This window comes from Meriones unguiculatus, chromosome 2, assembly GCF_030254825.1.
Source record: "Meriones unguiculatus strain TT.TT164.6M chromosome 2, Bangor_MerUng_6.1, whole genome shotgun sequence".
Classification (NCBI taxonomy): domain Eukaryota; kingdom Metazoa; phylum Chordata; class Mammalia; order Rodentia; family Muridae; genus Meriones; species Meriones unguiculatus.
The window spans coordinates 108,319,740-108,341,785 of NC_083350.1; the positions used below are offsets into that span (position 1 = coordinate 108,319,740).

At 36.8% G+C, this 22,046-nt stretch overlaps 2 protein-coding genes across 4 annotated transcripts in view; one reads left to right on the forward strand and one right to left on the reverse strand.

Annotated features, from left to right (window-relative positions):
• Cep290 (centrosomal protein 290) overlaps positions 1–10,550 on the forward strand; it is a 104,910-nt gene extending 94,360 nt beyond the window's left edge. For all 3 annotated transcript variants that reach the window (XM_060377963.1, XM_060377961.1, XM_060377962.1), the window contains 4 exons: positions 987–1,060; positions 1,783–1,877; positions 4,565–4,644; positions 5,540–10,550. In XM_060377963.1, the coding sequence (XP_060233946.1) occupies positions 987–1,060; positions 1,783–1,877; positions 4,565–4,644; positions 5,540–5,764 (474 nt within the window). In that variant the 3' untranslated portion in view covers positions 5,765–10,550. The remainder of the gene's footprint in view (positions 1–986; positions 1,061–1,782; positions 1,878–4,564; positions 4,645–5,539) is intronic.
• Rlig1 (RNA 5'-phosphate and 3'-OH ligase 1) lies at positions 4,871–21,230 on the reverse strand. The gene is made up of 7 exons (XM_060377965.1): positions 21,006–21,230; positions 13,746–13,863; positions 11,357–11,452; positions 10,622–10,738; positions 9,548–9,745; positions 8,117–8,286; positions 4,871–6,429 (listed from the first exon to the last, which is right to left on the reverse strand). Exons 1-7 carry the CDS (start codon positions 21,093–21,095, stop codon positions 6,241–6,243), a joined length of 978 nt encoding a protein of 325 aa, XP_060233948.1. The 5' UTR covers positions 21,096–21,230; the 3' UTR covers positions 4,871–6,240.
• Between the last annotated feature and the right edge of the window lie 816 nt (positions 21,231–22,046).

Consider the following 22,046-nt stretch of genomic DNA (forward strand, 5'->3'; position numbering starts at 1 on the left):
GTAATACATATGGACAATCCCCGAATTGCCTGCAGGTGAAAAAAATGAACTCCTGACTAATGTCTCCCCTTGGAAACTCATCCAGTGAATGGTACTTACTTTCACTCACTTATCTAAGTCACAAGCAAGATCATAACTGTCTTCATTCTCTTGTTCTCCACACCCTTTTCATATTAATTATGGCAAGTGTATTTTTAAAATATATCCCAAATCTGACTACCATTCAGGCTGGAAGCCATTATCTCATACTGAATGACTGCAGTAATTTTCTCATTGGTCCCTGGGCTTCTGATTGCATCATTTCATGTTTTCTACACTACTAGTTTATTCTCTACAGTTGTCAATAATCCTGTAAAGCATATTGCAAATTATAGTAGTTCCATTCTGAGATTCTTCTAATGGCTCCCCATCACACTGGAATGAAACTGTAATACAGCTCTCTTCATTGTCTGTATCTATGTACAAGGGTAAACCTTTGCATTGTCTAATGGTTTTCCTAACACTAACCCTTTTAAACCTTTGAACAACTGAAACTGGTTTAAGCTTCCTATCTTTATACCTGCTTGCTGTCTAGAACACCAGTCATTATTCCCAATATTCTTATACCTGACTCATGAACTTTGCTTAAATGGTCTTCAGAGATCCTATATAAGCACCCTGTCCTCCATAGATTCCTTTCTGGATAGCCTTTCTCCCTATGCTAATGTGTGACATCCTATTCTCATCCTGTCACAGTATCAGTGCTTTCTTCTCTAAGTAAAAGTGTAACGACTTTGTAAGAGATTCCAGCTACTCCATATGCTGGTTCCTCATGACCTAGGGGACATGCCTAGCCATGCAATAGTGAGTTGCTTAAGAAACTGATGCTAGAACACTATCCAGTGTTTTTCATGCTTCCAAATCTTACACTTTACTAAACGTTCTTTTTAAAACCTCTTATTTCCATGTTGAAAGTTTTATCTTCTAATTTTCCATTGTGCTTAAAGATTGAGATCCTCAAAAATGTTCCTGAAGGTGTTGAGACAGAGCAAGAGCTTGTACGGGAACTCCAGCTTCTTAGGTACATATGTTTGACTTAAATTTTTTTAACATCATGCGTGCATGTATGTGTGTGAGTGTGTATGTGAGAGAGTGTATGTATGTGTGTACATGTTGGGGAGGGTGTGCATGCCATGTGCAAAGGAAGGTCAGGGGACAACTTGCAAGACTTGGTTCTCTCATTCCAAAAACTTAAATCAGGACATGAGCTTCACAGCATACACCCTTATCCCCTGAACCATCTTACCATTTGTTTTTAGAAAATTACTTTATATAGCAATACTTGCTACACCTAAAGACTAGGGTTCTTCAAAGTTTAGTGTCATGTCATCCTTCTAATATATATACTGTGTCTGGAAACAGAAAGGGAGAGGATTCCAGTACTAATATTTCCAGATTGTAAACTAGTTCAACTTTTTGTAGCAGCATAGAATTAAGCCTTATCATTCTAGAAGCAAATCGTAATGAAAGAGAAACAATGAATTCTATGCTTCTGGGAGTTTTTGCAGCCTCTTTTCATTGTAAGAAAACTACTCTTGAAAATATAATATAGGACTTATCATAGTAAAAATTTAGTTTTTATGTTGTTTGGGAATTGCAAATTACCTTGATGATCCTGCTGCCATCTATTCAGCATATCCCACCAGCATACACCATCAGAGCTGTTTACCACTAGTTTATATGAAATGCTTATGTACTTTACAGAATGTTTATTTTTTCTAACGTGCTATCATTGTATTCTAGATTAGCCAATAGTCGGCTGGATAAAGAAAAGGCAGAATTAATCCATCAGATAGAAGTTAACAAGGACCAAACTGAGGCTGAAAGCAGCACACCTGGTAATGTACTCCATAAGGCTTGTTGGCTTTCCCAAGTTGTTTTAAGTTAGGGCTTGCTTTTGTGTTTGTTTCTGTTCAGTTTTTTCTCTAGTATCAAATACCTAATAGGAATATTCAGAGCCATTCCTCTCAGGCTATGAAAATGTTCTAGTTTAGCACTTTGAATTGCTTAGAATACTAAGTGGCCTAAGTTTCTCTCCCTGTGATCCACCTAGGTGTTACAGACTTAATCATGGTATGCTACTCAGTGCTGTCATTCGCTTCCAGTTTCTAAGTATAGTTCCTGCAGTCACTATGAAGGCTGCTAATTGTTGTCTTAATGTTATTTTTTTAATGCATCTTTGATTCACTTTCATTCATATTCAGAAGTTAGCAGTCATTCCCCTGTATAAAAACATTACAGACAAAACATTTTGTATGTGTGTACATATACAGAATATAGTTGATCTTCATTATTTGCAAATCTGTATTTGCAAATATAACTGTTCATCGCAGTATATTTATAATTCCCCAAATTAATTCATAACACTTTTGCATACAGGCACAGTGACAATTTTAAATAGTCTCCCATATTCCCACCCTATGAATAACAAGGTGGTGCTTGGTATTCTTGTTCATACAGAGGTGATCTAGGGAGGAGTACAGCTTTAGCCAGGTGGAGTTTGAATCCTAGCTCTGACACTTTTAATGGGGCAACCTCAGGAAAGTTGCTTAAGACTTCTGAATATTTTCTCTTAAAACTAAAGAAAATATAATCAGGATCAATTGTTTATAGAATTTAAGATGACAATTTGACTATGTATGTTTATGTTTATGGACGTTTTTACCAAGTTTACAAGAGATAACTTTTACAAAGACAACAGACTTTTTACATACAGTGAGTTTTGTATTTTTTTTTTTTTCTGGAACACACTATATTCTAGCTTATCTTACTTCCTTTTGCTACAGAGATCTTTTAAGATGTGTACTTCACTCGTGTCTTTAATAATTCCATAGTAAGATAGTGAATGGATACCAGTGAACAGTTGACTCCTGGGTCCATGTTTAGCATAGTTCCAAAGCTTCTGGCATAACCGTACTGTACCTCCTAACCTAACCTTACCATTATCTGATAGTTTGAGGAAGGGTCATGTTCTTCCCTACGGGATTATATCAATTTATATATCTGAATGATATTAAACTATTTCATAGAGCTACTGTTGAGTCCTGATACTACTTTGTATTAATGTGTGATATAATTTGTATCAGGCACCATGCTAAGGGCTTTACAAAAATCTTTACTTTCTTCTTAGAATGCCATAGGATCAATATTGTTTTATTTTACATTTGATAAATGATTAATAACATATCCTCAAGATCAGGATAACTAGGAAGTGGCATAGGAAAGTTAAGCATTAATTTGATGAAAGTTGAGAACTTATCATGCCATCATGCCAGGTCTTAACCACTGTACTACTGTGCTTCTTGATAAATAAAAACAGCATTCAACTATCTGGAATTGATGTGTGACTGTGAGGAGATAGCTTGGTGTACTCTTAGCACAGTACCAAAGATCTGGTAATTCTGTTGACATTAGGCGAGTTTTCTACTTTGTCTAAACCCAAGCTGTTATATCGTTTATGTCCTAAGTAAAGGGAGGAAAGAAAGCTGTCACATTTTAGAGTACTCTGCTACAAAACCAACCTTTTTGGAGGTTCCCAAATAAGCATTTTAAGATGAGGACATTTTAAATAACTTTCAGAATATGTTACACATAATTTCTTGATGCATTATTTCACCATCAGTGTGTATAACAAATAAAGAGCTCACTGAACTATGCACAACATAACAAATATATGCATACATGTTTATTTGGTTACTATTTGCAGTAGCCAGGTTATAGAATCACCCTGTGTTCATCAGCAAATGCACTGACAAAATGTGCCACATACATATATATAGGGGAGAGATTTATTAAGCTGTAAAATTATATTTGTAAAATATATATATATTTGAAAATGTAACTACACTTGATCAGTATAGTAGGCCAGTCTCAGGAAAGCAAATATTGGATCTTGTCTTCAAATGTGGAATATTCAGACTAATGTGTATGTGTACATAACAAGAAAAGAGAAGGCTTTTTTTTTTATGACTTGTTTGTTGTCTCTGAATTATAGAAGACCACCCAAAGCACTACTACACACCTGTCCTTATCATGAAAATTTGCTTTTATTTCCTCATTAAACAGTTGATTTCCTACCAGACCATCAGGACTACTCTCTTTCATCTGCGCCACACACACACTTGTCTTAGAAGTGCTGCACAGAGTACAAAAAACCCTACATGCCACAGACAAAGCTATTAGGGGTGAGGGCATAAATGACCAGCTTACCATTTTAGTCCTTTGCTTATGTATTTATTATCTAACAAATTTACTGGTTGCAAGATTTTTCTCTCAAAAGAATTTCTCTCGTGAAAAAGAATAACCCACATTTCTAATACCTAGCAGCTACCCCTCAGTTTGTTTGCTGTGTGATGACCATACCTCCTTGTGGTAGCATACAGTATGCCTAAGAAGTGTTCCTGCCACAAAGGGCCAGATGATTCCAGACTCTCAGCTTCATAAGTTTCCTGTCTATTCTGAAATAACCCTCTATTTTTAACTCATTCATAGTAAAGAAAAATAATTTTCATGACTATTTTGGCAGATTCTGATCAACTAAAGGAAAAGATAAATGACCTGGAGACACAGCTCAGAAAGTCAGACCTAGAAAAGCAACAGTTGAAGGTAATTCTTATTTATACCTAAACTTTAGCATGGTCAGTATTTTGTGAAAATAGCTTTGAGAAACCATTTTTTATTATTTGGACCATCCTTAAGTATGTAGTTAAAAATTCATGGATTTACATCACATTTACCTTAACATTACTAAATATATTGCTTGACTCATTGAATAGTAGCTAGCAACGGAAAAACAAAACAAAACAAAACAAAAACAAACAGCAGACAAATAGAAAGGACTAGAGAACAAATTTATTTTTAAAAGGTTAACAAATGTGCCTCTTAACAGTTTTTTTATTTTCTTAATTTGTGGGTCATGTTTGGAAAAGTTGAGAAAAGTGCTTTCTAAGAACTTTTTGAAATTATTTTCAGGGATCTTTCCCTTAAAACACTTTTGGTCTGTCTCTACGTTAAGACTCGAGAAACACAAGTCTGGTAGTGAGCACTGGCTGCTCATCACTGGGTAGTGTGAACAAGCCATTAGCACGCACATTCCGAATCTTCACCAGGTGCTTAACTTCTGCAAGTCCCAGAGTTTCCATGATCATAAATATTATATATAGAAGATTACAAAAATCAGAACTTTAAAGAAAATACTGAAAACTCTTAAGATAATAGCTTCAAAATACTGAAAACTCTTAAGATAATAGCTTCAATGTTGTGAAAAGCGAAGTCCCTTTTGCTTGCCTGAGACTATCTGATGCAGTTTAGAGAAAGATTTGATTTTAAAATTTAGTGCAAGATGTCAGTTGGTACATTACTCATATGATACAAAGGAATTTTATTAACAAACATATTAAATATTTTGCTTTATATTTCACTGTTATTTGATTGTTCATGTTAGTAGTCAAATGTCCTAAATTTCAAACCAAAAACATGTTTTCCTATATATAACTTTCAGGAGGAAATTATTAAACTGAAGAAAGAACTGGAAAATTTTGATCCTTCATTTTTTGAAGAAATTGAAGACCTGAAGTACAATTATAAGGAAGAAGTAAAAAAAAATATTCTATTAGAAGAGAAGCTACAAAAACTTTCTGAACAGTTTGGATTTGAATTACCGAGCTCCATTGCTGCTTCTCAACAGTCAGAAGATGGAGAAAGTCCTACCAGTTTCCCTATTTAGTAAAGGCCTCATTTAACTGTAGATTTAAAACTTTTATGACAAAAAGTTTTAGCTGGAAATCAAGCAGTCTATGAACTAGAGAATTCACATCTCAAAATATTGTATTTTTGCTTAAAAATAAAATATTTAGTTTTAATTTGGTAGAAAATATATTTTTGAAGATTTCAATAATTTATGACCATACAAGTGCATAATGAGCTATGATAAATATTCCTATTTTCATGTCTTAAAATTTCTAAAAGCATAAAGGTAAACTTGTAATAATTTTACTATTGTGATTATTTTATACTTATTGTATCAAGATAGTCAAATCCTAACTATGATTTCTATAAATACCTAGACACATAAGTGTTTAGAATTTATGACATATGTTTTTCCAAATAGCTAGCAAAATTAAATTGAAGCTTTTAACCTCTGTAAACATGTCAGTCTGTTCAATATTGGAAAATCAGAATAATCCTAACTATATTCCCATTTTATACATCAAGTATTATATCTTTGAGCCTAGCAAATTTCTGTTTATCTATTTTTGAAAACCGACTAAACAAGCACTCATTATCAAAGGCATAGTCATATTTGTTCAGGTTCATGTTAATAACAACTGGCTTGGAATTCATGTAAGTATCAGCAAGTGGCCAGCATAGACCAAGATGGTGGCGATGGACCTGTAAAGGAGAAAAAATGGTGTTAGCGTTAGTCTGGAAATAACTTACTTGTAAATACATGGTACCTCCCAGGTACAATGGGAGGGTCTACCTTTTCCTATTCTTAGTTTAATTAAATGTCATAGCTGTTATTTTGACATAGTGCTGTGTGTCTTCCCCATTAGAATATGAGCTTCCTGAAGGCAGAGAAATTGTTTTGATAATTCTGCCAGCAGAGAAATTGTTTTAATAATTCTGCCAGTACCTGAAAATTGCCAATAGCATAATCAGGGGCTCCTCCAAAATTTAATGAAAATAGAGTCTGTTGGTGAACACAGGGTTTTGGAAAAAAACAAAACAAAAAACAAACAAACAAAAAACAGCACAAATGTGAGCCAGGCTCTAGAGTTGCCAAGGAGAATATTTGTGGCAGAATGGTTGGGTAGTCTGGGATGACAGTTGGTTAAGACATTGTTGTGTAGCTATTTCCTCCACATGAAAACATCCTCTCTAGAGCTCCCTTTTTAAAGACTCAGGAAGTAAACATATGTCACTAATCTCAGGAAGTTCCCTAAAACTTTGGAGATTCCCAAAACTACCTGCAGGGTTCCATGAGCACTAACAACAGCTGGAGAGAAGATTCTACCCCCACCCAGGGAGCTGGAAGCTGCCTGCAAAAACACACAGGGAGTCCCCAGGATGCTGGTATTTTGAGTCTTCACTCAAGCTAGGGAGGGATTCCTACTGATCCTGTAGCCTTTGGGTCTCCTTGTAAGAAGTTCCCTACCCATATTCCTATAAGTAACCCCAACACTAACTTCAACTTGGCCTCAGTTGTTTATTTCTGGTAAATCAATATTTGTGCATATCTTTCTAGAACTATATAGTCACACAACAATCAGACAGTATATGTTTTCACAAATGGTAATGGAAAGCAGTTATGGGAAGTTAAAAGGACTGTATCATGGCAAATCTTATCATACCTCAACAGCATTATGCAGGAAGTGATAATGTCAGTCATTTGTGAAGAATGAACATGATCCAGGTAGAAGTAAAAGAAGAGTGTTTTAGAGAAGGTAATGTAGTAATAATTCAAGAAAGAATATTGGCATAAAATAAAATTATTACCTAGTTGTGTGTAAAGAACAGAGAGATTCAGTAGGTTAGACTTTTAAAGAACTAAATAACTAGATGTATGAAGTAATGGGAAGTGGACTTAAAAACAATGAATAAAGGTTTCTAATTTCAGTGGATAATGTGGAGTTCGATGTCATAAGATTCAGTTCGGAACAAAATAAATTGCATATTTATTGCATAATCAGACATGAATCAGGGGAAAGGGCAAAGTATAAGATAATTCATTCTGTGTATACTGCCACGCAGATTCTCTAATAACTTGGTTTGGGGTTAAACTAGGCTCCGCATGTCTCGGGGAACTCCATATGCTACATGAAGCCCAAGGAAGGTGACATGTCAGCAAATGAACTCTGAAGCACAGCTGGACTAGCCAATGCCCAACCCAACACCGACTGTGGATCAGTCTGACACTTTCCATAAAACTGACTCTGTTTTAGCCTGTAAGAATGATGGCACATGAAATTTAATGGAATTATACTAACTGCATGCCAGATTTAATGCAATCTGTACAGAGAATCTGAGTGTTACATCTTTAAGAACAAAATCCAATTTAAGCTGTTTCTGTCATTACCTTAATTAAACAGCCATCACCGCAATGCCATACAATCCCTTCAATTTTACCCTCTCTGCAGTCTTCAAACCAGGACAGCAGGTCATCATGTTTCAGTGTAGGCAGATTTCTGACTTGGAATGCTCCATGTGGTGTAAGACAATGTAATGGGTATTTTTTGCTTCCTAGTCCTAAATGATAAAACTTGCCATTAAAAATTTTCAATTATATTCTTTTCAGAAAGACTGATAAAATGTGTTTCCCCAAATGTATAAATGTCTAAACATTCAGGAATAATGTTAACAAAAAGGTTTTTTGATTTCCTGTACAGAATAATCCCAGTACATTAAGTCCTTTTCTACTCAAGTGTGGGACTTCTTTTAAAAAACAACTCTAAATTCCATGTTCATGTACTATTTACGTGGGGAGCCAGCACACTGACGTGTAGACCAAGTCCAGACAGACACCTATTTGTAAACAGTTTCAATGGGATGCAGCCTTATTTATTCTTAAGTTTTACTGATAGCCCATTTCAAAGATATAGTTAATAAAGTTTAAAATATTGGCTAGCAAACATGTTTTACAAAAAAAAAAATTGTTAGTATGTGTTATATCATTAGCTACATTCCGCTTTTATTCAGTTTACCTAATATCATCTTTGATCCTGTATCTCACTACTCATCAATCAAGCCTACTGAACTTTGGGTTTACATACAGTTCTGTGGAATATAGGTGTGTGCTTGTCATACACAACACTGAATATATTCACTTGCTTTCACCTTCTATTTTGAAAAAGGGTGTTTCAGTGTACTTGAAGCTCCGTGATTCACTGTCTTCTCTGTGAGGCACAGAGAGCTTCCTACCTACACCTCTAGCTCCTGGCCTAGAGACATGCACCACTGTGCCCGGCTTTTAATGGGGCGTTAGGGACCAAACTCTTATGGACTGGGCTGCCACCTTCTGACACCTTCAATCTGCTTTTGATCTCTTTAGAATTGTTATTACAGTTTTAGTGTCTTTATTCTATTTTATGATTCTCCTTTCAGTTTTTACCCCAGAATGCCACTGATTTACTCAATTCATTATGGTACATGTTCTGATGGTTTATACAGTATCTGTTGCCAATTTTTACTCTACCCTGTGTTTGTTAATGACCTAACAAGGAACAGTGTATTTTCACTCAACTAATTTACCTAAAATTGTTAAACTTATAAGAAAAGCTGCAGCTCAGTAATTACTTTTCATGCGCAGGGAAGGATAATAGGATAATGCCAGCATTTGCAGTAATAAATCAAAATGATTAGCCATGTATCACTTTTTCCATGAACATAAGATTTTCAGAAACGGATGTGCTCTAGGAAATGGACACAAATGCAAAATGCATTTGTTACCTCCACATTATGTTTCTCAATCTGATAGTAGGACATCTCTTTATAAAACACCTTCCCTTACCGTATGGGTTTCCATTGATATTTGTTCCTATCAGTTCCAGGGTTTGTTCTAAAAGCTCTGACAGAGGCACAGCACTAATTTCCAAAAGTGCAGGGTCATCAGCATGGTGCCTTAGTACCAGGGCAATCCCAGATTCATAATCCACTACAGATGAGTGCCAGCAGTATTGCTTGCTGCTCTTTTCTACTGGCACCCAACCTGTTATTGAAGAAAAAATGATTCTCATCACATTGGTTCTATTAAAAGATACAGGCTTTTTACTTTTTTATTTTTTGGTTATAAATATTTCTTAATTTCTAGACTCTCTACCATACAGACACTTAAAATCAGTGGGAAAGTTAACAATTTTACTGTTTTTCTTGATAATCACAAAGGATTCATTTGTTTGTTTATCCTGTTGGTTAGTAACATGAATTAAACATTCTTCAAAAAATCATCTTGGTTCAGGAGCAACTGAACACTATACTGAGCAATAATTTTTTTAATTTATTTTAACTTTTCTAACTACCTGGTATTGTCAAAACTTTTCTCATTTAATAAAGTGAGTCTCTTGCTTTCTCTCCCCTCCCCCCACCATGTTTCTCTCTCTCTCTCCATCTCCATGCAATAAACCTCTTTCACATAAAAATAATAATAATAATAATAGTGAGTTTTCTTTCTAGCACTCTTACAGTGTCAAAGACAACAAATAGATACATTAGGTGCTCCACAGTTTACACTATTGTTCCAATCATGCTGAACAATTTATTGATTTTCTGTTTGGTGTTACTGTATTTACTTTTATTGCTAGAATAAGCTCCTTCAATATGGAAATCTTGCTACAAATGAAGAAACAAGCCACTCTGACCAAAATCTCATAAAATTATGTTCATTCTTTAGAAAAATTAAAACCTGAAAGGCCATCCTTTCCTACATTTTTAATATAAACTGTTACACTTGTCAATAAACTTGATTTAGAAATTTTGTACTGTAAAAATAAAATGAAGATCTAGATTAAAACAAATTTTGGATTGGATCTTTTTTTGTTTGTTTCTTATACTAAACACAAAACACATTTGGGAGACTATATGATACCAGGAATGTGTCCGTTTTCATCAGGTATTGGCTTCCCGTTCTGTTTTTCTATTTCCTTTGCTGGTATCCAGGATTCTGGGACAGGCTTGAAATCTTCCTCGGTGTTCCAAAGAAACTCTACAAAGAGTAGTTAAACACTTGATGCTGTTGCTTTAAGACGTGAAATATGAAGCAGACGAAGTGGAAGTAGCAAATACAACATCACTCTCAGGTGTGACAGGTCCTCTATTATCACTGCACATGACTACATTCCAAGTTAGGGAACCAACACTGTAAATATTCAGCCTTCAATATACTGCAACTTATACACACAAGTTTAAAGTAGCCAGTATTCTGTGGGGATTTATGAGTTTTAATGAACTTGCTACATAGTACTATATATGGATAAAAGTGAGTATAGGTAGGTAATAAATGCATATGTAATATATAGTGATCAGTGCAATAATAAAAATTATTCTCATTCATAACATGACTTAGAAAAATATACAAATCAAATAACATATAATACTGTATATTTAAATAAAATAGATTGGTTTTTTTAGTACTCGTGTGTGTATGTCTGTGTGTGTCTGTGTATCCCTGTCTGCCCACCTGACTGTCAGGGTGCTGTCAATTTTTTTTATTCACAAAATACACATGTCAGGATGGAAATTCAAGATGGTTAAACACAGAAGAACCATAGCAATAAGCCACAAATTTCAAATTTTTAATCTGAAAAATTAAAAACCCACTAACCTTTTGACCTTTCTTTGGAATGTAGAAATTTTTTAAATCTTTTCTCAGCTTGCTTGTTAGGTTTTCTATCCAGTCGAGCCCAAAGATAGGGCTTACCTAAAAATGTAGCAATAAGAGAAAAATTCAAGAGGAAACAAAATTCATCTTCAAAGACATTTCAGTGTTTTTTGTTTTTTTTTTTTTTAAAAAAAGAGTCTTCTCTGTAAGAAAACCAACAGCCCTGAAAGACAAAGGAACCACACAATCAGAGATGCACAGCACTGGGTCATGATTCCAGTGTGTGAAAGGCTGCACTTCCTGTTTAATGAGGAGTGAGAAAAATGCATGACCCTCCTATCAGAATATCCCATGTCCCTTCCTAAATTCTCCAAGTGAGAGTAGAACCAGGTGTTTGTGTTCACACGCTCCCCTGAACGTTACACTGCACTGTGGGGTTAATTCTGGCAGACACAGCATCAAGCCGACCCGCCTGACATGGCCAAGTCTTTAGGCACACTGACGAAGGGGGTGGCTTTGTAAGCCCAGGTGTGAGGAGTCTGAGGGCACTGTGCCAGTACTCCTTATTGCTAACAGTGACACAGGTTTCACTGAGAATCCTGGATAGCTTGCTTTTGCCCCTGCTTACTACTTAGCTTGGAAGATCCTCGTGTGACAAAGAAAACCAGAAAATTCCCCAACTAAGACTCCAAGTTCCTGATTCTGAAGTGTTACCTGAGCACATTAGTGGTTCCTACTCTGAGAGAAATGTATCCTGCTGCGGCTATAAAACAGAACAAAATACCGATTGCCCCTGGCAGCTCCACACCTGCTGTTCTGTGACAGTCTTACTTCTGATATCCTTATTTTATTATGTATTTATCCATTTCTCATCTTTGGTTCTGTGAGCATTCTTGAACATAAAACCTCCAAACACTTAATTTTTCTCATCATGCACATCACACATATTAACCTAAGAGCCCAATAAATACTAAATATGTAGATCAGAGGTTCATAAATTTAGTTATTATTACAATACTATTACTTGCTATCCATACACATAAGATAAAGAACTATATTAAAATTACAGTTTCTGGTTGAATGGACTTTTTGTTTTTACTTGTAAACATACAAAAATGCATTTCACTCATCTCATTAGGATGGCTCCTATCACCAATAATAACAACAACAGTAGTAGTAATAGTAGTCGTCGTCCTAGAAAGAATATGGAAAAACTGAGTATCTAGAAGCAAGAACTTCTAGTGTAACCATTATGGAAAATGAATGATGGGTACTCAAATTTTTTAAATGAGAATTAACATATGATCCATTAATCCCACATATAGGTTCATACCCCAAAACCTGAAGGTAGTACTTCAGGAGACTAATTTAGCATTATTAGTTGCGTTATCCACAATGGCTTCAAAGTTGGAGCAACCCACATGCCCATCAGTGCCTGAACTGAACAAGATGTGATATGTATATATTAAGCAATCATACAAATGTATGTGATCTGATATCATCCAATATGGACTAGGAGTGAGCCAGCCACAAAGAGTCAAATTAAGAGAGACAAAGTGGAATGGGATAAGAGGCCTGGGATGGGCTCTAGAGAGGGGAAGTGGGCGAGGGAGTGCCTACAGGCAGTTTTAGTTCTAGAAGATGTAATATTCAGGAGGTGAATGGTGGTGATACTACAACCATGTAAATGTCCTTAATGCACTGAGTTACACACCATTTTAAAGTACATTACGACAGCAAATTTTATGTGTATCTTACTTATCACAATTGAAAAAAGTTTAAAGTGCATTTGAGAACATTCCTCGACACCACGGAATGTATCTAGCTCATTCATTTACATTCTTGTGACGGGAACAGAGTTCATTTCACCATCCATTAGTAATTACCAACAACAGTTCTCTCTTTTCAGTGTACCTTTTCCCCTTAGTATTATCAATGCGGGCTTTTATTTAAAGGATGTAACTGATCAGAGACCTGGTCGATGGTAATAAAAACACTGGAAATAGCACTAGGATGCTGCAATGCGAGCAAGGTTCAGAGCTGGACAAAATCAGATTCCATTACTGTTCAGCCATTCAGTAACTGAATGGTCTTTGAGAAATTCTGAACCTGGCTGAGACTCACTTTCCTCATCAGTGACACAGAAAGGCTTACCCTGCAAATAAGGGTCCATGTAAGACCTGTTTATCAGGCTACCTGTCCTTTCATGGGTATCAAGTTAAGCACACATCTTTCATCCCCCAAGAAAAGTAAATATAATGACTGTAATTTTTTATTATTCAACTACTTTAGTTAAGTTTTCAAGAGTTAAGATAAATATCCATCTTAGGTGTTACAAGACGTATACATGATGAAGATAATACTTTTAGTAAACATGATAGTTGTATTTTACCTTTGTAGTTAGTAACATAGCAACATGTTCCATCCACTTTTTCTGTTGCAACTGCATTGTATACATCTGCATCTAACGCCTTTTCACTTAGAGTTTCAGTTGCCAAAACTTTAAATGGCTTAAAAGAGAGAAAAACAACAACAAACTCGCGTGAGATACACAGCCTCGGTCTTCATTGAACAGGCTCACCTGAATTGTGCCTAATTTCATTAGTTCTGAAGCTCTGTCTCCTTTCCACTCTGCAAGAAAATTTGAAGGAATTTATTCTATGCAGTATCCTGAATTATTTGCACGTTTTAAAAAATGCCTGCCTATGTCCCATTCTGTAGTTCAGACTGACCTAGAATTCATGATCTTTTCCTATAGCCTCTAGTTCTGGGATTCCCCTCCTGTCCTACCACACCAGCTCACCTACTCTTTTTAGCGTGTTCTCAGTAAAATTTAACTTCCACACAGACTGTTTACTATTTATATGCTTCTCATCCACCACAACAAAACCAGGAACCCTGCCTTATGCTATGTTGCACCCTCAGCACAGGTTCAAAATGAACAATCCTATTGTTTGTGATTATGCACTACCATAAGCATTGTTCTTGACACTGATAATACAGAGAAGGGTGGACAAAGAAGTGCCCAGCTTTAGTGAAACTTACACTTGAGAGGAGTATGACAGCAAGGAGTTCTAAAGAGGAAAAGGATAGAAGACTGATACATGGAGTCCACTGTGGCAGGAACAACTTCTGAGGAGATTTGCTATGTGGGGAGGAAAGGCGCACAGTCAGCACATTCTTGTGTCTGAAGAATGCAAGTCAGCACGTGTGTTCGGGACTAAGTACAGGTAAAGTAGATCACACGTTTCCTTAATTCCACAGGGTTTTTCCTGCTGGTTCAACACATGTATTCACCAATCATAATTCGCCACATTCCAAAATTAAGTCTACTGTTCAATAATGAGATATTTACAAAGTTTTTTGGGTTTTTTTGTTTTTGTTTTTTTTTTTTTTTTAATCATGCTTTGTTTTAATCATGCTTAGTTGTAGTAGGAGTCTAGGGATGTCCTCTGTCTCAGGTCACATTTTCAGAAAACGAGGCAATAAAGATGACTCATATTTTAAGTTTTTGAAAGACTTTCTTGCAAAGCTGAAATCCACACGCTTACCATAGAAAACATGTAAAGTTAAAATATATAAAAGTATAAACAAGAAGTCATCAATGATCTCATCATAAAGATGTCACAAAGATATATATCACTAAGAAGCTTTTGGCATAATTCTAGTCTTTTCAATATCCCTTCCCTTAAAACAGAAATAGCAATTTCTAAATTTCACAAGTTATTTAAAAAGTCAAAGTGCTTCATGAATGTACCCTTCTTATGAATTTCCTCAACTGCATGATAGAACATTACATTTCTCTTTTCTTAACATGTCATCTCTGATCAACTGTTGATCTTAGATAACTGCATAAAAACTTCCTATCACAGATTTAAGAATCACCTTACGGCACAGGGATGTAGCTCAGTGGAAAAGTATTTCCCTAAGCCTGTGTGAGACTCTAAGCTTGATACTTAAGTTGCTAACATACAAAACCAATCACAAGGAACGAGGCAGATACCTCAAGTAGGTAAAGGACTTGTGCAAGCACAAGGACTTGAGTTCTGATTCCCCAAACCCAAAACCCGTATTTAAAAATTGTTAAAAGCCTGACATGACATACAAAAGGCAGAGGTGGATACATAAGATTCTTGGCATGTGCTGGCCACTCAGTCTAACCAATCAGTAAACTGTAGGTCCAGTGAGAGACCCTGTCTGAAAACAAGGTGGGAGCTAATGAGATGGCTCAGCACATAGGTGTCTGCCATCAAGCCTAACTTAAGTTTTTAAGATTTGGGGCAAAGATGGTAGAAGGAGAGAACTGACTGAAAAAAAAAATTAAAAAATAAAAATAAAAATTGTCTTCTGACTTCCACGTGTCCCTACACACACACACACACACACACACCAAATAAATGAAAAAAAAATTTTGAAAAAGGAGCATAATTGAGGAAATAGACCTCTGGCCATCAGATACACAAGCACGCATGTATGTACATACACACATGCACACACACACACACACCTGCCAGCCACCAAACAGAGATCTTAATTCCCAGAGCCAGTTTATCCTTAATTCTGCTTTTAAATGGTAAAGACATAAAGGAATTCTGCTTACGAGTTTGCGCATTATGGATTATTCAGTCTGCTTTCTTATAGCGACCAAGACCACCACCCTAAGGACGGCACCATAGTGAACTGCCCTCCCCTGCATCACTTAGCAATCATCAATCAAGAAGATCTATCTCAGGCTCTCATAGGCCAATCTTATTTCACCATAGATGTTTCCTCTTTGGAGATTACTCCAGCTTGTACCAATTCATATAAAACTAGTCATCACATGTATGTCATTGTATTCACCAGCCTATTATTCACAAAATAGAGGATTCTGTCTTTCTGATAGAAAATGATCAGTTAAAACACTGAAAATATTTAAAAGATGCTCTAGGAATATAACTGACCATACCAATGGGTAGTAGCTTCAGTAAACTATTTATCTTGCTTCTAAAAGCAACTAGGCTCTGAAATTCCATGTGATATATTTGTCATTGTTTTTAACTAGCAGAATATTTTCTATAGGTTAAACTAATAGTTCTTTAAAAGGCATATCATATGAAACGCAAGAACTCTAGTATGGAACTGTCCATCAGTCTTGACAACGTTCCTTTTGAATCTGTCTCTGTGTGTGTGTGTTTATCACATAAGAGGTTAGTCCTTTATTATTGTGTCAGGAGCATGGCAGAAGCATACCGCAGCTCAGGACATTGGAGCAGGAGTTGAAAGTTACATACTGATCCCCAGGAGAGAAAGACATACACAAACACACACATACACACACACACACACAGGCAGACAGACAGACACAGAAAGACGAGAGAGAGAGAATGGGCCAGGTGTATCCTTTTGAAACTTCCACATCCACCTCCAGTGACGAATTTCCTCCAGCAAAGGCCACATCAACTCTAACAAAGGCATATTTCCTAATCCTTCTCAATTACCGCCACTCTCTAGTGACTAAGCACGAGCATACTGGGGGAGGCCATTCTTATAAAAACCACCTCATTTGACTCCCTGGCCCCCATAAGCTTGTAACCATATCATAATACAAAATGCATCCAATCCTATTTCAAAAGTCTCCACAAGCTATCAAGTCTCAATACTGCTTAAAAGCCCAAGTTTGAAGTCTCTTCTGAGACTCATGGCAATCTCTTAACTGTAACTTCCTGTAAAATCAAAATCAAAGAGCAGATTACATACTTCAACCATGCAGTGACACATAATATACATTACCATTTCAAAAGGGAGTACAAAGAGAATTGCAAGAAAATACTGCACCAACGCAAGAATGAAACACACTAGGGCAAACTCAAAAGTCTGCATTTCTATGTCTGATGCAAAAGTGCTCTTCAGATCTCCAACCCCTTTCAGCTTTTTTGGCGACAACCTGCTTCCAGCTCTGGCTTTGAGTTCCTGCCCTGACTTTCTTTGATGATGGACTGTCAGGTGACAGCAGTACTGAAATTAACTCTTTCCTTTCCAAGTTACTTTTCATCATGATGTTATTTTTCCCAGCAATAAAAACCTAGCTAAGAAAATACCTTTAACAAAGATATGTTATTAGCTTAGTAGAAAAAAAAAATGCGCTAGAAATTATCATCAAACATATATTCTATGTATTTGGGATTTTAAAATTGGTTTCATTATTTTTTCATGTGTCTATGTTTGTGCATGTATGTGCACATATGTGCAGATGTCCATGGGGTTCAGAGCAGCAGCAGATCCCCTAGAGCTAAAGTCACAGGTGCTTGTGAGCCACCTAACATGGGTTCTGAGAACTGAACTCCCTCCAGTTATCTGTAAGAACAGGAAGAGCTCTGAGGTGCTGAGCCATCTCTCTAGCCCCAGGTTCATTATCCATTTAAGACCTGAATCACATCATCTAATTGGCATGCTTATCTTTAAATGGATATAAAATTTAAGGACACGGTATTATATCTACTATTATTCTAAAAATATCTTACATTTGTAGATCATTTTAAACAAATTTAAATAAAAGTAATACCAAATTGAAAAAAAAATGGTAAAGACATCTGGCTGAATTATAAAGCTCAAGTCTTCTGAGAAAATACAGCATCTGCCAAAAACAGAAGTTTCTTATCATTAACAGTATGACAAAGTTGCATCTACTGTGGTTTTCAAGTACTTAGTTTAAAATCTCCGAGAAGGAAAACTGCCTTTATAAAAACAAGTCTTATATATTTAACTTCTCTTGGAGAATAATTTTCCTCACATTTACCAGATATTCCTATGCAGTCTTGTGAAAGTCTTTTACTTTTTAAGTTTTCTCTGAAGTCTCACTATCTTGTTCCTCTAAGAATCTCTGTGGTTACCCATTCAACTAAGTGCGGGAATCTTTTTTATGAAATGCTTTTTCCAGGATTAGGCCAACTTTAAAGAATCGACACTCACTGTCATTGCACCCCCTGTGAGACTTCCAAGCACATTTATGGTAAATCCACCCCTGACGACCAAAGTGGCCCATCCTTGTACTGAAACACCCTAGGGATGCAGTGCTACTCCAGGTCTGTTCTTTGCACAATGCATACTGAGCATCTGGGGCCGACTTTGCTTTCTATTTCTATCCCTCCCAGTTTTCATGCTTAAAAACTACCAACAATCACTTGCCTACTCTTTCTTTTCAATTTTGTTTGCTTTCCAAACATTCACTTCTTGTTCCTTCCATATTTACCCACAATTAGCTGTTTATAAATTTTATTCATGACTTTGCTACTCTCAAGAAGAAAGTAAAGCATTGGGGATGGAAGAAAAGACCATTTCTGAGATTTATACAACTTTTTAGCTATAATTTTTACTTCTGAGAAAAGTTTATGCTAGGATACTATAGTCATTTTGTTACTGATTTACTAATTTGTGTGAGGTACATATATGTATGTTTGTGTGAACATGTGTTAGTTCATGCCTGTTTGAGTGCATGTGGAAACCAGGGGTCACTGGGTGTCCTCAATGATCCACGTTACTTTCTAAGATGGCCTCTCTCTTAGAACTTAGTGGTTTGGGAAGGTAAGCTCTAGGGCTCTCCTGCACCTCAGCTCTCTATAACCCTGACATTACAGACATGTAGGTGGTGAAGATCAGAACTCAGTTCTCATGCCTGTGTAGCACAAACTGTACCAACTAAGCCATCTCCAAGGTCCATGATATACTAGTTTAAGATCAATCTGTTGTCCATTTATGACACGGGTACCAGGAAGTATAATGCTAACAAACAGTGGCAAAATGCTAGTCTAATATCAGGTGCGTGCATACGTGCGTGCGTATCTTTGTGTGTGTGTGTGTGTGTGTCTTTAAATTTGCAAAACTGCAAGGAGGATTACTATCCCCAATGAGATTTTGATGACTGTAAACTGTACTGCCCTGGAGATCATTCTCTACCATGGTTTGCTAGTTACATGGTCAAAGGATAACACAAGACTTTGAAGGGCAGAGGAACTTATCCTTTACCAGAGACCAAACACTTTATTACTGCAAACTCAAGAAAAAAAAAAAAAATAGGCAATGAAGATCAACTGGGTGGTATGCAATTTTTTGGTAGAGCTAATGACTGGGAAGGCTAAGCTCATCAAGTTTTATTAGGATCTACTGAAAAACACTAGAAGTGAGTCAAACAGAATAGCCCAAGAAAAGCATTAATGAGTCTTCTTGATTTGTTCATGGAATGACAGGATGTTGCACAAACAAGAACTCCACATTGAGATTTTAAAATAAATTGCCCTCACCTAATGAAAGACATTAGATTATAATTTTTTGGACACTATGCTGCAAACATTACTATAAGATAGTTTCAGTTGCAAAGAGATCAGAGGGTTTTCTTTTTTATTTTATTTTGTTTTGTCTTCTAGTACACAGCACTTTTAAAATTATTTCCTCCCCTAAATATACAAAGCTGGGAATCACGATTAAAATCAACTACTATCAAGGATGACAATGTTTCATGGTACTTGGATTTATTATCTCTGTTCTAAATAGCCAGCAATACAGACACTGAGAACTGTCTTGGGGCTTTACAAGAAAAAATACTGCGACACTCCTGGGTGGCAGGTACAGCCATTAAGAAGTACAAAAACAACATCGTGAAGTTTTAAGTGTAATAACGATTGCAGTAGAAAGGAATACAAAAGAATGTTAAATGTAAAAAGGTAATCAAGGTTGATGGAAAACTGGTACAAAGACACTCGAGGTCCTTACTGTATCCAACAAATATTAATTCATGTGTCAAGTCCTAGCAGTGTGACTAAAAGGTATTGGAGCTTCTGTGTGTTAAAAGCCATTTAATCTAAAAGGCAATAAACAGGCCCATGAGAAAAGAAAAATGAGGCTCTTAGGAGGGGGAATAATACAGCACAAAAAAAAAAAAAGGTAAAGGATTCTCGGAGCGGGAGGTTTCAAGCTCAGGAAGACGGTGAAGCCTGTTGAGATGGAGAAGTAACAACCAAAATTATGTATGAAAATCCGACATGGAAATCTCTTATTTGGTATGAGGTAAAAAAGAAAAAGAAAAAAGAAAAGACCAGAGGGGTCAGTGGTACGGTGGTAGTGTTGAAAGAGTGGAATTCATTTCAGATGCACACGCGGATCCTGAGTATCAATGAACCACACAGACAGAAGCTACCTATATAGTAATACACTTGCTTTCACTAAAGGCTCACTATGTGCAAACAAGACGACTAGGAAACCTTGGGATGGGAACCCAAAAGTTAGAATTTACACGAAATTACAGGAGGTGTGAGCTGTGTGACCTAGTTAGGCTAGCTGTCACCACTGCCATGGGTTCCTGGGACACAACAGGTAAACAATGCCTTCCCACCAGGCTCTCGATCGACAGTCGGTCCAAGTTAGATTGCCGTGATGCTTCATTACCCAGGTGCGACAAAGGTTTTTAGACCTGCCAGATCACGTTTGAATCACCTTATCAGGGGGAAAAAATTAAAACGGAATCTCCCCCAACACTCCTTAAAACTAAGAAAATCCAAAGAGCTGAAGGTCGGGGTACATGGGAACTTCGTCCAAACCTCCCAGGTAAAACCTGCGGGGTTCCCGGGGTTCCCAGCCGCGCTGGAGGAGCCGTCTGGCAGCTCACCCCGCCGGGTACCTGATGCTCCCGCTTGGCCGAGGGTTCAGCTTTCACTTCCGTCACAAACACGCACGGCATCTTCCGCTGCACCGAGCCCAGGCGGCTCATCGTGCCCACGAGCAACCTGTCTCCTCTGCGCCGGGTCCGGGCGTGGGAAGTTGTGCAGCAGCGGCCAGGGAGAACGCTACACTGTCCAGCCCCACGATCCAAACAGCACCCGCAAGGCCCACCCCATCCAGGGGCGGGGACGCACCACCGGAAGCGACCGTCTAGTCGTGGTGCATTCCGGGAGTTGTAGTGCAGCTGTGAGGCTACAGAGCCTGCGCCTCCACGTGCGATTCCCTATGTTTTGATAACAAAAACAAAAACAAAAAACAAAAAAAAAGGAAAGAAAAGAAAAAAAAAGTTGCGTACTTGACTGCGACCAAGTAACTACGATGTTATCGGAAATTAATGTCAAGTTGTAAGTGATGAGTCGAATCACTTTAGGCTGCAGTTTAGCGCGTTCCTACTGAAACTCCCCTACCTGCTTGTTCTCTTAAGAAATGTGGAAACCGCAGAAATTCAGGAAGAATTTTCCAACATTTCCTAATGTTCAGATAGAAAACCCGAATTCCCCGGAAAAACATTAAAACAACGAAACAAAAAATTACACTTAACAACTGTTTTTTGTTTTGTTTTGTTTTAGTTTCTGTTTTAATTAATTGCCACATAGTATATAATTTGGTTCTCCGTGTCCTTTCCAGTGAGACTAAATTTAGACAAATCCAAACCATAGAAATATCAACAAACAACACTGTCAAATTTTTCCTGGGAATGCATCAAAGGACTTGAGTTGAAATAGCTTCACTTACTATCTAAAATAACATTAGATGGAAATAATAAAAAGAATGCTTGAATAAGAAACATATTCTAGTAGTAGACATATTTTTGACCTTAAAATCTTAGGTAATTGGAGAAACCAATTTATATTTCTGTAATTGTTTTATTATTACAATTTATATTTTTATTAATGTTTTATCATCATATCCAACTGCCTAGCATTTTACTTCAGCTCTT